The sequence below is a fragment of the Acinonyx jubatus genome, chromosome E1, assembly GCF_027475565.1.
Source record: "Acinonyx jubatus isolate Ajub_Pintada_27869175 chromosome E1, VMU_Ajub_asm_v1.0, whole genome shotgun sequence".
Lineage (NCBI taxonomy): Eukaryota > Metazoa > Chordata > Mammalia > Carnivora > Felidae > Acinonyx > Acinonyx jubatus.
This window is the reverse complement of record NC_069397.1, coordinates 45,184,107-45,198,435: the sequence shown is the minus strand read 5'-3', so window position 1 is coordinate 45,198,435 and position 14,329 is coordinate 45,184,107. Positions and strand designations below refer to the sequence as shown.

Sequence of the window (14,329 nt, the reverse complement as noted above, 5' to 3'; positions counted from 1 at the left end):
TAAAAGCTCTAACAACGGTTATGTGCTATACACACACACGCATATTCATTTATATAGGTTTCATTTAACTAATGAAAAAGTATCCTTGAACTGGTAAAATGCTCTTTAGAATAATGATCCTTGACTTTTCTAAGTCTTAAACATCTACTTCTGTATTCCTGCCACATACCAGTTTTTTTTTACTTTTTTTTTTTTTAACGTTTATTCATATTTTGAGACAGAGTGTGAGTGGGGGAGGGGCAGAGAGAGAGGGAGACACAGAATCCGAAGAAGGCTCCAGGTTCTGAACTGACAGCACAGAGCCTGACGCGGGGCTCGAACTCACAGATTGTGAGATCATCTCCTGGGCTGAAGTCGGACGCTTAACCGACTGAGCCACCCAGGCGCCCCGCAACAAACCAGTTTTATTTTTTTTTTTCTTCAACGTTTTTTACTTATTTTTGGGACAGAGAGAGACAGAGCATGAACGGGGGAGGGGCAGAGAGAGAGGGAGACACAGAATCGGAAACAGGCTCCAGGCTCTGAGCCATCAGCCAAGAGCCCGACGCGGGGCTCGAACTCACGGACCGCGAGATCGTGACCTGGCTGAAGTCGGACACTTAACCGACTGCGCCACCCAGTCGCCCCAACAAACCAGTTTTTAAAGACACCGCTGTGTACTTGAAAAATTCCCATCTTGAGTTCTTAATTAAAAAAGGAAAAATCTCAAGCATGTCACAACCAGGTTGGAAATAATAGCAGTGAGAGATTTCTTCGAGTCAGTAAAAAATTTATAATCTATAGGAATTAAGAGTTCAAACCTTTAAACCCCAGCTTTATTAACAACCACTTTACCAAGTTTAAAAAGATAATTGTTAAATATGTTTCCTGTGAACTGCTGGCAAAAATCTGAATAGATTTTTCTCCCACCATAAGATGTTGCAACCTGACAGTTTTCAGACTTGGGAGTTGAGACCAAATGTGTCTCTCTACCAGCTGTGACAACTGCCTGTGACAAAAACTTATATGGGGTCAATAAAAGACTTCAGTAAAGGTCATCAAAAACCACACGAATTATTTAAAACTCTTCAGTCATATTTAGGTTTCAATGGCCTCAAATCTTTTTTGGAGCAAGGAAAGATATAAGCAAGCACATAAGCATTAGGTTCCTTACAAATGAGTAAACTCAACAATTTAACTTATTAGGAACAACACAATTCAGTGGGAAAAGCAATTGAAGAGGTCTTATTATTATTTGGGAAACAAAGGGTTTCTTCATCTCACTTTCTGTTGATGGAATGAGTATCTCAAAGCCCAACCTTTGCTCAATTACCAGGATTACCACTTACGCATTTTCTTCATCAAAGTTGGCCCGTTTAGATCCAATTTTGTAGAAAGAAGGGAGCTGTGGTGGAGCTGACTTTCCAAATCCGGAAGAAGAGCTGGTTGCCCCAAAGGCACTGTGGGACTGTTGTGGGAGTTTGGGTTCCTCCTTCTTTCCAGCACTGATGGCAAAACCTCCAAAGCCAAATCCCCTCTTGGTGCCTGGACCACCTTTATTCCAATTCATGGTGTCAATGACTTATCTGTTAGGAACAAGATACATTAATAATAAATTCAACTTTTATCAATAGCTCACGGAGTTTTATGTCCCTTCCAACTTCTACCTACATCTTTAAACTTCTGCCTCTCGATGAAAACTCTAACTTTGTACTTCAGCTATGCAATATGCTAACCTCAACAAACTGTCATATTTTCTAAAACACTGAAAAAACTGTTGTTCATTTTTTGGAATCACAATCCAAACAGGAATGCAAGATTTAATATCATCCTCTTCAAAATGATTTGACCACTAATTTAACATCTTTAAGCTGCCAAAAATACTCACAAGGTAACAAATATTTTGGGGATCTGATAGGTACTTGTGTTTGGCAACAAAAAGTACCAACAGAAAAAGACTTTAATCTCTTAATATTTATTCCCAGGAGTTTATATTATTGTCTACCAGGAAACAGATGATCCTCACCCCCCAAAAGAGACTAAAACAACCTATAATTACAATATAATGTAATGCTTGTTGTAACAAAATCAAAGATTGTTCTCCAGTAATGATACCAAGAAGAATGAAAGAATCGAAACTTAAAAAGATTAATTTAGTTATTTGTAGATAGTATCTATGTAATTGTCTCTGAAGGATACTTATGAACCACACATTAATTGAGCAATGCCCACTAGAACACTAGCCAGGAAGAAACCATGATTCACTGATCTGTTGCTTGAAGTACTAGTTAGCCAATGGTTAAGGATTACAACGAAATTTCCTGAGCATCAATCAAATCAGTTTAAAAACAATACTCTATTTAAAAAAATGCTATATTATCTTATTAGTCTTGGCTCCAAAAAACTTTTTTTAACAACAGAAGCTACCTAAGTTTTATAGAAAAGCAGAAAACCCACAAAGCAAAAAGGAACAAAAATTTAAACTACTTGAAATTTCCTCTCCTAGACACATAATTTTAATATCTTTGCTATTTTTTCTGTACTATGTGTACACACACACACACACAATTTAAAAACAAACCATACTATATTGTTTTAGTTACCAATTTCTTCACCTAAAGATACACTATGAAAATCTTTAAATGTCAATACATCTCTCCACTACTGTTTTATGATGTTGTGAAAACTATCACTTATCTTTGTGCATACCTATAATTATTTCTTCAGGATCAATAATCAAAATGCAATTGCTTAGCCAAAGGGAATATGTACTTTAACTTTTTAAAATTTTAATTACTACTTACATTTATGGAAAAGTACCTGATACACACTGAGTAAAATAAGAGCATGAAACAAGGTGGGTGGTATGGTTCAATGTAACTCAATATAAAAGCATGTGTTACATATACAGATAGCTGGAGGGCTGTTTCTCAAAATTTTAATAGCAGTTATTCCATTTTTACTTATTTCTTTGTATTAAGGTTTACTATTAACAGGAAAAATTAAAATGTTTATAATGGACTCTGAAGCCAATGTGGAAAAAGTTCCTAAAGCTGCTTTTTATGATGACATTGTTGAAAAGACCATTAACAATATGCTCTACTTTTCTGGTTCTATGCCCCTCCCCATATACACCTTGTAAGTTTTGTTTGAACTGTTATTATACAGCACGTAGTCCAGTCTACTGAGTATTAAATCTGATTTATGCTGTGTAAATCTCCACCCTTAGTTTCAAATAAGGAATTTCCTTTTTTTGGGGGGGGGGACTGTCTTTAATAATCTTAGACCTTTTGGGGTGCCTGGTTGGCTCAGTCAGTTAATCAGTTAAGTGTCTGACTTCAGCTCAGGTCACGATCTTACAATCTGTGACTTCGAGCCCAGCATCGGGCTCTATGCTGACAGCTCAGAGTCTGGAGCCTGCTTTGGATTCTATGTCTCATCTCTTCTGCTCCTCCCCTGCTGACACTCTCTCTGTCCTTAAAAAATAAACATTAGGGGCGCCTGAGTGGCTCTATCGGTTGGGCAACCAACTTCGGCTCAGGTCATGATCTCACGGTTTGTGGGTTCGAGCCCTGCGTCAGGCTCTGTGCTGACAGCTCGGAGCCTGGAGCCTGCTTCAGATTCTGTGTCTCCCTCTCTCTCTACCCCTCCCCTGCTCACATCCTGTGTCTATCGATAATGAATACACGTTAAAAAATTAAAAAAAAAAACATTAAAAAAATAATTTTGGACCTTTTATTACAGTTACACGTGGCTAAAATAAGTACTTAATAAGTACTAGTTCGCTTGAATTTAATTAAGACCATCTACTGCTTTCTTCTTGAATCCCTTAGGGAGAATCAACATAATTCTAATCAGATGGACGAAATTTAGTTACAATATTTATAAGCAAGAAAATTTTAGTATCTGATAATGTTGTTTAACCAATCTGTGAACCTGGCTTTACAAGAGCTATTCCCAAACAACAAAAATGATGGATCTGAATTTTAACCTCATTTTTCCTAATGTATATAAAATATTGCAATGGGCTAATAAACAACAGAAATCAGAATGTAAGCAAAGGAAGGATGAAAAAAAACATTCTGTAGGTTTGGGTAGATTTTAGGAATCACATGGGGGCACCAGGGTGGCTCAGTTGTTTAAGCATCTGACTTTCAGCTCAGAGCATGATCTCATGGTTCACAAGTTTGAGCACCTGCATCGGGCTCTGTGCTGACAGCTCAGAGTGTGGATCCTGCTTCAGAATCCGTGTCTCCCTCTTTCTCTGCCCCTCCCCAACTTGCACTCTGTCTCTCTCTCCCTCAAAAATAAACATTAAAAAAAAAAAAAAAAAAAAAAAAAGAATCACATGAACAATCTCCTAGCAGGGAAATTTTCAATGGTTTACTGAAAGCTTGCTGAGAAATGTCAGGCAGTGTACCAGGTGCTGGGGATTTATTTTATTTATTTAAATCTATTTATTTTGAGAGAGAGTACACATGAGGGAGGAACAGAGAGAGAGAGAGACAGAGAGAGAGAACCCCAAGCAGACTCCGCACTGTCAGTACAGAGCATGACGTGGGGCTCCATTCCACGAACCAGGAGATCATGACCTGATCCAAAATCAAGTCGGACACTCAACCAAGTCACCCAGATGCCCCCAAGTTCTGGGCATTTACATATGAAAAATACAGTCCCATTTTCAAGGGGTTCATGGTGTGGTTGCTAATAAACCAACATGATGTGCTGTAGCACAGGTACTGCACGAAGTGCATTCACTCGTGGCCCAGGAAGAAGGTATTAATCCCAGGATGAATGGAGAAGACTCAGCTTTTCTGGAGATGATGCTGGTGTTCAGTTTTAAAATCTGAAGAGGCATTAGACCAGGGTAGAAGGGTGAGAGGAGGGCTTTTTTTTTTTTTTTTTATTTTAGTTGGAACACATATAGTGCAATATTGGTTTCAGGAGAATTCAGTGGTTCATCAGTTACACACAACACCCAGTGCTTATCACAACAGGCCCCCGCCTTAGTACCCATCACCCATCTAGCCCATATCCCTCCGTCAACCCAGAATTTGTTTTTTATCATTAAGAGTCTCTTGTGGTTTGTTTCCCTCTCTTCTCCCCGCCCCCAACAAACGTTCATCTGTTTTGTTTCTTAAATTCACACGAGTGAAATCATATGGTATTTATCGTCCTCTGAATTATTTCACTTGGCATAGCACATTCTAGCTCCATCCATGTCATTACGAATGGCAAGAATTCATTCTGTTTCACGGCTGAGTAATATTCCATTGTATGTATACACACCACATCTTCTTTATCCATTCATCAGTTGACGGACATTTGGGCTCTCTCCATAGTTTGGCTATTGTTGATAATACTGCTATATAAGCATTGAGGTGCATGTACCCCTTCGAATCTGTATTTTGGTAACCTTTGGGTAAATACCTACAATAATGCAATTCTTGGCTTATAGAGTGGTTCTATTTTTGGTTCCCCCCTCCCCTTTTTTTTTTTAAAGTTTATTTTGAGAGAGAGGGTGAGAGCACTCGGGGGAGGAGCAAAGAGAGAGGGAGAGGGAGAAAGAACCCCAAGCAGGCTCCGTGCTGTCAGCAAGGAACCTGATGTGGAGCTCAATCTCATAAACCTGGAGTTGATGACCTGAGTTGAAGCCAAGTCAGATGCTTAACCAACTGAGACACCCAGGCACCCCTGTTTTTAGTTTCTTAAGAGAGGAAGGCATTTTAGATTGAGGAAACTGTATGTAGTACCACGGAGAACTGGAAATAGTGCCGTGCAGCTAGAGTTCAGTGAGACTTCTAGGGAAGTTGTAGGTCACATATTCAGAAAGACAGACAGGGCCCAGATGTTGCTATGCTAAAAATATACAAAACTGTACTTTACCAGCTATAAGAAATCATTACTTTTAAGCAAACAGGGGACATGTTTCAGATCAGTGTTGAAGAAAGATTAAATGGTAGACAATATGAAAAGTAGGAGGCAAGGAAAGTGGCTAAGAGGTTATCATAAAAATACAGATGTAAAGTAACATGGTACTGAACTAAGGAAGTGGCTACAAGGAAGGAGAAGGAGGGGGTGGATCTGAGTTATTAAGTGTCTATGAGAAAGTTCAATAGGGGCGGGTGAGTGACAAGTGGATGTGGAAGCTAAGGAGCAAGGAAAGGTCTAGAATAAGTTTGGAAGTGTCTGGCTTTTACAGATTGGGGGAATGGTGGGGCCATTTACAGAGATAGAAGCCTAGAAAAGCCATGCTTGGAGAAGCAGGCAGAACAGGAGATGGGAGAGCTAAGGAAAAATGCTAACTTCATCTTTCTATAACTTCAAAAAGGGTCTGTGATGGAGTACAGATGTGATACAAGACACGTGCATTTGAGGTTACTGGTATAGATAAGCTAGCAGAGAGAGGGCACAGAGAGTGAGAAAAGGGACAAGACAAATGTTAGGGTTGATCAACAGTTAGGAATGGGCAGGGGAAAAGAAACTCATGTGGCAACCTGAGAAGGAAAGGAGGAAGGGGGCACAGTAGAGAATAGTGGCATGGAAGAGGAGAGAAATTTTACAGGCAGAAAGAAATGTCCAATGTTCCATTTTCAATGGAAATATGTTTGTTTGTTTTTTAATGGAAATATGTTTGAAGGGGAGCCTGGGTGGCTCAGTCAGTTAAGTGTCCAACTTCAGTTCATGCCGTGATCTGGTGGTAGATCCTGGATTGGGCTCTTTGCTCACAACTCAGAGCCTGGAACCTATTTCAGATTCTTTTTCCCTCCTCTCTCTCTCTGCCCCTTCCCTGCCCTCTCTCTCTCTCTCTCAAAAACAAAATAAACATTAAAAACATTGTTTTTTGTTGGATGAATAAATATACATTCAGGCTCTTCAAAATTCACCCCAGTATTTGTGAAAACCATCATCTTCCATTATTACAAACCCTGCCATCCAACCTTCCTGATTAAATCTAAGCCAATCATCCTCAATGTACCATTAATTCCTTAGTGTTGACAATAATTCTTCCTGTTCAACTATGTAGGCTTTACTACCTAGGTATATGACTACAGATCCTTGACAATCAGAGGTTTGAGGGATAACTGATACAACAAGCAAAAGACAGCTAACCTAATCTCTATTTGGTTGCATGTTTAAAAAAAAGAAAAAGATGAACCGTCCTCTGTTTTAAAACTAATTTCCATTCTCTAAGCAAATATTGTTTGGAGAAGAGACATCTAGTGGAGAGTTAAGAAAGAAATAAACATACTGAGATTTAAAAATTAACTATAGTCCTGCTATTTGTGGGTCTTCTCAAAGCTCCCTTTATTTGGTCTTAACATACACGCACACATACACATGCTTCTAAGCCTCCTCTCGGATAATAATAACATAATAATATGCCTGGTACATCCTTCCTACCAAGCTGGCAAACTCCTATCAAACAGCTCTGAAACTTCACCTCTGCCTCCCTAAACACTTCTCACATTGACAAGATGAAAACACCTGCAAGCTTCAGTCCCTGTAAAATCACCACATGGCTTCCACACCCAGTTAAAGTTCAGACTTCCTTAAAAACAACAAACCACCAAAAAATCCTAAATAACCCAAGTTAAACATAGGCAAAGTACTTGAATAGACATTTCGCCAAAGAAGATATATAAATGGTCAATAAGCATATGAAAAGATGCTCATCCCTAGTGAAGGGAAATGTAAGTGAAAACCACATCCCCGGGGCGCCTGGGTGGCTTGGTCGCTTAAGTGTCCGACTTCGGCTCAGGTCATGATCTCACGGGCCGGGCCGTGAGTTCAAGCCCCGCGTTGGGCTCTGTGCTGACAGCTCAGAGCCTGGAGCCTGTTTCGGATTCTGTGTCTCCCTCTCTCTCTGCCCCTCCCCTGTTCATGCTCTCTGTCTCAAAAATAAATAAACGTTTTTAAAAAAAAGAAAACCACATCCCCTCATACTCTTTAGGATGACTACTAAAAAACAAAACAAAAACAAACAACACAACAGAAAATAACAAGTGTTGGCAAGGATATGGAGAAACTGGAACCCTGTATAGTGCTGGTGGTAACATAAAATGGTTCAGCCACTGTGGAAAACATCATGGTGGTTCTTCAAAAAACGAATCCTAGAACTACCATATAATCCAGCAATTCCACTTCTGGGTGGAATATCCCCAAAAGAACTGAAAGCAGGAACAGACATCTGACCTATGATTTTTTTTTTTTTTTTTTTTTTTGACAGAGACAGAGAGAATGAGCATGGGAGAGTGCAAGGGGGGTAGGGGCAGAAGGAGAGGGAGAGAGAATCTCAAGCAAGCTCCACACCCAGCACAGACCTGACGTGGGGCTCAATCTCATGACTGTGAGGTCATGACCTGAGCTGAAATCAAGTCAGATGCTTAACCTACTGAGCCACTGAGGTGCCCTCTGAACCATGATCTTAGCAGTACAATTCACAACAGTCAAAAGATGGCAGGAACCAAAGTGTCCATTGATAGATGAGTAAACTAAATGGGATATGTATACACACACACACACACACACACACACACATATATATACACACACATACACTATGTAAACACGTACATACATCAACATTATTCAGCCTTAAAAAGGAAGGAAATTCTGACACGTGCTACAACAACATGAATGAAACTTGAGGACATCACGTTAAGGAAATAAGCCAGTCAAAAAGGACAAACAGTATATGATTCCACTTGTATTAGGCAGAATATAGTCAAACTCAGAGACAGAAAATAGAACAGGTTGGGGCACCTGGGTGCTCAATCTGTTAAGCGTCCAACTCTCGATTTCAGCTCAGGTCATGATTTCATGGTTTGTGAGATTGAGTCCCGCATCAGGCTCTATGCTAACAGCATGAAGGCTGCTTGGGGTTCTCTCTCTCCCTCTTTCTCTACCCCTCCCACACTTGTGCTGTCAAATAAACAAACCAATAATTAAAATTTATAAATAATAAATTTAAAAAATTAAAAAATAATTAAAATAATTAAATATATAATTAAAATAATAAATTTAAAAAAATAATAAAGTAGAATTGGTTGCCAAAGCCCAGGAGTGCAGAGGAATGGGGAGTTATTGTTTAATGGGTATACAGTCTCAGTCTTACAAGATAAAAAGAGTTCTGTGAATACTATGGTGGTGATGGCAGCACAACAATGTGGATGTAATCAACGCCACTGAACTATACGCTCAAAATGGGTTAAGATTTTTCTATGCATATTATAAAAACAAAAAAAATCATGAAAATTAAAGGATTAGAATTCCATTTGCACAAGTGTTTTTAGGTTGCTATTTTACTAGTTTATGAGGAATAATGCTGTCTAGACCTCAGTCTCTACTCTGAAATGCAAACATATTGGTGAAAATTTGATTACATCTTTTTCTTAAAGAAAAAAAACCCCGCTTTTTAAAATTTCTAATTTGATGGGGCGCCTGGGTGGCTCAGTCGGTTAAGCAGCCGACTTTGGCTCAGGTCATGATCTCGCGGTCCGTGAGTTCGAGCCCCGCGTCGGGCTCTGTGCTGACCACTCAGAGCCTGGAGCCTGTTTCAGATTCTGTGTCTCCCTCTCTCTCTGACCCTCCCCCATTCATGCTCTGTCTCTCTCTCTGTCTCAAAAATAAATAAACATTAAAAAAAAAATTTTTTTAAATAAAATTTCTAATTTAAGGGGCACCTGGGTGGCTCAGTAGGTTAAGTGTCCGACTCTTGATTTCCGCTCAGGTCCCAGATCTCTCAGTTGATGAGATGGAACCCTGCCTCCATCTGTGCTGACAGGGTGGAGGCTGCTTGGGATTCTCTCTCTCCCTCTTTCTGCCCCTCCCCTGCTCTCACATACTCATGCCCCCCCCCCCCGCCCCGTGTTCTTTCTCTCTCTAAATAAATAAATAAACATCTAAAAATAAAATTTCTAATTTAAAAATAATTAGCTGTGTAATAGAAGCATAAACAAAGTTTAGTGAGCACCTGCTTTAAAGAGAACCTAAGTCTGGTCTTAGTAATACCTTTATTTTATACTGACAACTACTTTGTTATGTGTCGATGCTATGAGGGATACCTCTCCTTACCATTTCCATCTCCACTATAGCAAGAATTTCTTAACAAGTCCCTGTTATCCAGCCTCTACACCACTACCAGAGTGATCAATAATTCACAATGTACTGAGTACCTATTTTGCCAGACCCTTTTCTAGGTGCTTTGGATATAGTAACACAATCAGACACAGTCCCAGCCCTCAGGGAGTTCAGTTTAGTCCAGGAGAAAGAAAAACCAAATCATAATTTCAGGTAGTAAAAGTGCTATCAAACCAAACCAAGAAAAAAGCAAGCAAGAAGAGGTAAGCTATTACAAGAGAAAGAAATCAGGTAAGGCCTCTCTGAGATGACTGATAGTTGACAATTAACAAGTGACCCTCCACCCCCTCAACTCTACTATTCTAAGAATGTCTGTTTTATTGGAAAATTCTTGGTGATGTACATCTAGAGAATGTATCTACAACCAGCAAATATTCCGTAAGCTATGAAAAATGTCTATGTGCTAAAGTATAAAAAAAATGAGAGATACATAGCAAAAGAGAAAATGAATTTTCACCTCCTTTGGTCTGTTAATAGTGTGGAACTAGGGAAAGTCATATGACTTTCGGTGGGCCAATGCTTAGAAAAAACCCTCTTCCAGGTTTTTCCAGATCCTGACCCCGAACCTTCCTGCCGCATTTCTCATTCTGTCATTCCCTTCAGTTCAGTAGCTCTCCACAGTTAGTCAATCAAGCTGGAATGAGACTCTCCATTGTGGCAACAAACTATATCCTTCACCATTCATATCTCCCAGGGTTTTCATGCATGCATCAGTGTTCCCAGAAAACCAAGCACTTTGGTAAATGCCCTTCCCTTAACCTGGATTCCTTCCCCACCAAATCTCTCACTTATACCTACCTAAGTCTTCTCCTTCAAAGCCCATCTCACATACCAACTCCTAGAACCCATGACATGAATACAACTCCCCCAGAGAAGTGGTAGCTCATTCCTTAAACTCCTTTTCTAGTCTTAAAACACCCAATATTTAGTCATAACTATTAGTGCTCTTTCTCTCACCAACTCCAATTTTTATAGGTGAAGAAGCTGACTTACTCATTTTTTATCTCTTTTCTTTTCCACAGCATGTAGTCATTATTCATGTTTATTCAATATGCAGGAGTCCCAAGGAGAAAAACTAAAGACAGCATAAAGTCTCACTTGGTATGGTTCTAGGTAATAAAATGCTATGACTTCGTAGAAAATCGTAACAGCATGGTAAACTAGCACAGACTATGCAACCAGAATATGTTCACAAACTCTAGCTTTGCCACTAACTTGATGTGAACCTCAAAAAAGTCATTTGGCTTCTCTGGGCCTATAAGATAGTGAGAATATCACCTACTTGACAGGGTTGGTATGAAAAATTGAGTTCATACAGAAAAATACACTTACAAGAAAGCTTGGCCCATAGTAGGTGCACAATATGTATTAGCCATCATGTTTATCATTATTATTTCTCCAGAAGTCAATTTCTCCACTGGTAAATGGAGAATATCAAGCCAGAGTTCTCTAATCTCTTTCAACTCAGGGATCCCATACAAGTGCCACAAGACACTCAAGAGGTCAGAGATCACGAAGAGCTGACAAGTGGGGATGGCTTCATAAGACAGCTAGAACCCCAGGCACAGAAAGATGCAAGCTGATTAGAGAAGTGTGAAGAAAGAAAACATTTTAAGGAGGAAAGCTAGATATAGCCAAGGTTAGGAAGAATAAGCAAAGGCAGAATAAGCGTGGAACATAAGGAAGATAATTTGGCTAGGGTACATGTTTTGGGCAATGGTGAAAAATAAGATCTGATCTAAATGACTTTTAACAAAGTGGACTACAAAACAATTGATTATAAAACCATGTTACTTATCATTTGTTTCTGGAATTGGAGAAACCTCTAGTGACGATTTGCATCCACTCTAATAACCTGCCCTGAGAACATCTCACACACTATACACTGGGCACTATACATTCTCAAATTAGAATCTATACAAAACCCAAGAATTTCTTCATATTCTTCTAAAGCCAAATACGAGTAAATTCTGGTTACATTTATTCTGGAAGCCTTTTTCCCCTCTCCGTTAGCTTAAAGAAACTAAGATGATCATATGAATTTGATAAAATTAGAATATAAAGAAATTCATTTCTCTGTGAATTACAATAAATTGTAACAATGTAAGTCAGATCATACCACTCCTCTGCTCAAAAGCCTCAGATGATTCCCAACTCAGGCAGAGATAAAGTGAAATCCTCATAACAGCCTAAAAGTTCCTAGTTGTTCTGGCGCTCCTCCTCCAGATCCTCCCTGACCTTCTCTCCTACTACTCCTTTGCTCACAGTGGTCCAAAGCACAATGGTCTTCTAACTGTTCCTCTAACAGGCCAGCATTGTCCTCTTCAAGGTCTTTACACTTGCTGTTCCCTCTGCCTGGAACCCTCCTTTCCCCAGATACTACTGGGCTCACTCCCTCATCTACTTAAATATCAGCTTGTTTGTACTGATCTCCCTGACCGCCCTGTTTCAAAATGCAATGCCTCCCCAACCTTCTTTCTAGCCCCCCCCCCTTTTTAAGCCTAAATCCACAATCATCTTCTAACATACAGTATAATTTACTTATTTATTTATTATCTCTCTTCCCCCCACTATAAAGTAAGACACAGGACGGCAAGGGTCACAGACGTAGAACAGTGCTAGAAAACAGGCACGCAGCAAATGTCAATAAAAATATTCCTTGAATGAACTGCAGATTAGGCCATATAATTCCCCTTCTAGGTAAAGGAACATACAACATACTTTTCCCCTCCCACCGCTGAAAGTCTAAAATTTAATTTTTGTATGAAACACATATTGTTCACCTCCTATGTGCCAGAACTGAGCTTGGTTCTGGAAAGTTCAAGTGAATTAAGACATAATATCTGCCCTTTAGGAGCTCCAGGGCGTGCATATGGAGAATGGACATAAAAATATCATTTCCAAAAAAACCCAATATACAACTAGAGAAAATTAAATGACCACCTAAACAACTGAGGAGCAAAGGGGGAATCACCACTAAGGTAATAAGGAAAGCTAGGATTCCCCCAAATACTCGACTAGTAGGATAGTTCCTCCTTATAGTATTGGTGTGTATGCTTGCAACTCCACATAAATTATTTACTCGCATCAGATAAGCTCTTAAGTAGGCCGCAAAAAAGTTTGTGCGACGATAGTGATGTACTCAAGGCTGCACAAAGATCACTGTTTCTGTCTTCCGATTTGGCAACTTTTGCCTATCGGGTCTCCCCGATTTGGAGGCTTGCATCTGCCAAGTGCTGCCGACTTGGGTAAGAACCCTCCTTGTGGCTATCCCTGCCCAGAGACCGGCACCCTGCAAATCCCTTTCTTAGCAGGACGGGCGGGCGCCGCCTCCGGAAAGCCGCCAACTGGGCCAGAATGAGAGTTACGGGAGAAGCGGGAGCCGTGGGAGGGCAACGAGGTTGGGGAGGACCCCTAGAGGCCTCGGCCTCGCACTCCCACCCCTCCCGGCCCCCTGGGTCTCCGGTGCCCCAAAGCTCCGCAGACTCTTTGTTAAGCGAGGCCGCGGTTCCCTGGCCCTCGCTAGGCCCCGCAGTTGCCTCCAATGGCCCCAAGGGGTAGCGACCCTGAGTCCAGAACCTCCTCGCACAGACCTGCTGCTTTGGCTGCAGCGGCAGCTGATACTACCGCCGACGCGGAGAATCCCAAGGCCAGAGGACGCGCGGTCCAGGCCGCGTCCGCCGCGCTCCTTCCTCTCCGCCCCCTTCACCACCGCCGCCGCCGCCGCCTCCGCCGCCGCCGCTTCTCGGCCCGTTGCTGACCGGGGGGGAGGGGAATGCAAAGCTGACATGCGCAGTGCAGAGAGAGCGGGCCGGAAGGCGGAGCCTCGGGCTACGGTTCCCGGAAGGCGCCGCGGGCTCCGGACCTTAAAGCTCCAGAACGCCTCGCAGAATTTCACTCTCCGGACACTGATGCTTTGAGGGGGGCAGTGCTTGTAGCCCGAGAAGTGGGCCTACGGATGAAGAAAGCGTAGCAGTGATAGCCGCCTAGAAATCTCAAGAAAAGGTCTTGGGCGGAAACTACTTATACATAAAATTGTGGGCTCCCTAAACTCTGGTCCTTTTTAAATACGACCTAGGCAACATTTCTCTGCATGCCTCTAGCCACGTGGTCCCACAGAGCATGGCCACCTTTAGCTTCCGGAGCACCAGCTCAGAGTGATGACAATTTGAACCCTAGTGGAGAGGGTTGGGAACAGCGTGGGCGG

General features: G+C 41.1%; 1 protein-coding gene across 1 annotated transcript in view; it reads right to left on the bottom strand.

Moving 5' to 3' along the window:
- The window catches only part of DDX42 (DEAD-box helicase 42), a 38,982-nt gene extending 25,083 nt beyond the window's left edge, over positions 1-13,899 (bottom strand). The window contains exons 1-2 of the mRNA XM_027048077.2: positions 13,716-13,899; positions 1,329-1,565 (exon numbers count right to left, since the gene is read on the bottom strand). Of these exons, the coding sequence (XP_026903878.1) occupies positions 1,329-1,549 (221 nt within the window). The 5' untranslated portion in view covers positions 1,550-1,565; positions 13,716-13,899. The remainder of the gene's footprint in view (positions 1-1,328; positions 1,566-13,715) is intronic.
- Between the last annotated feature and the right edge of the window lie 430 nt (positions 13,900-14,329).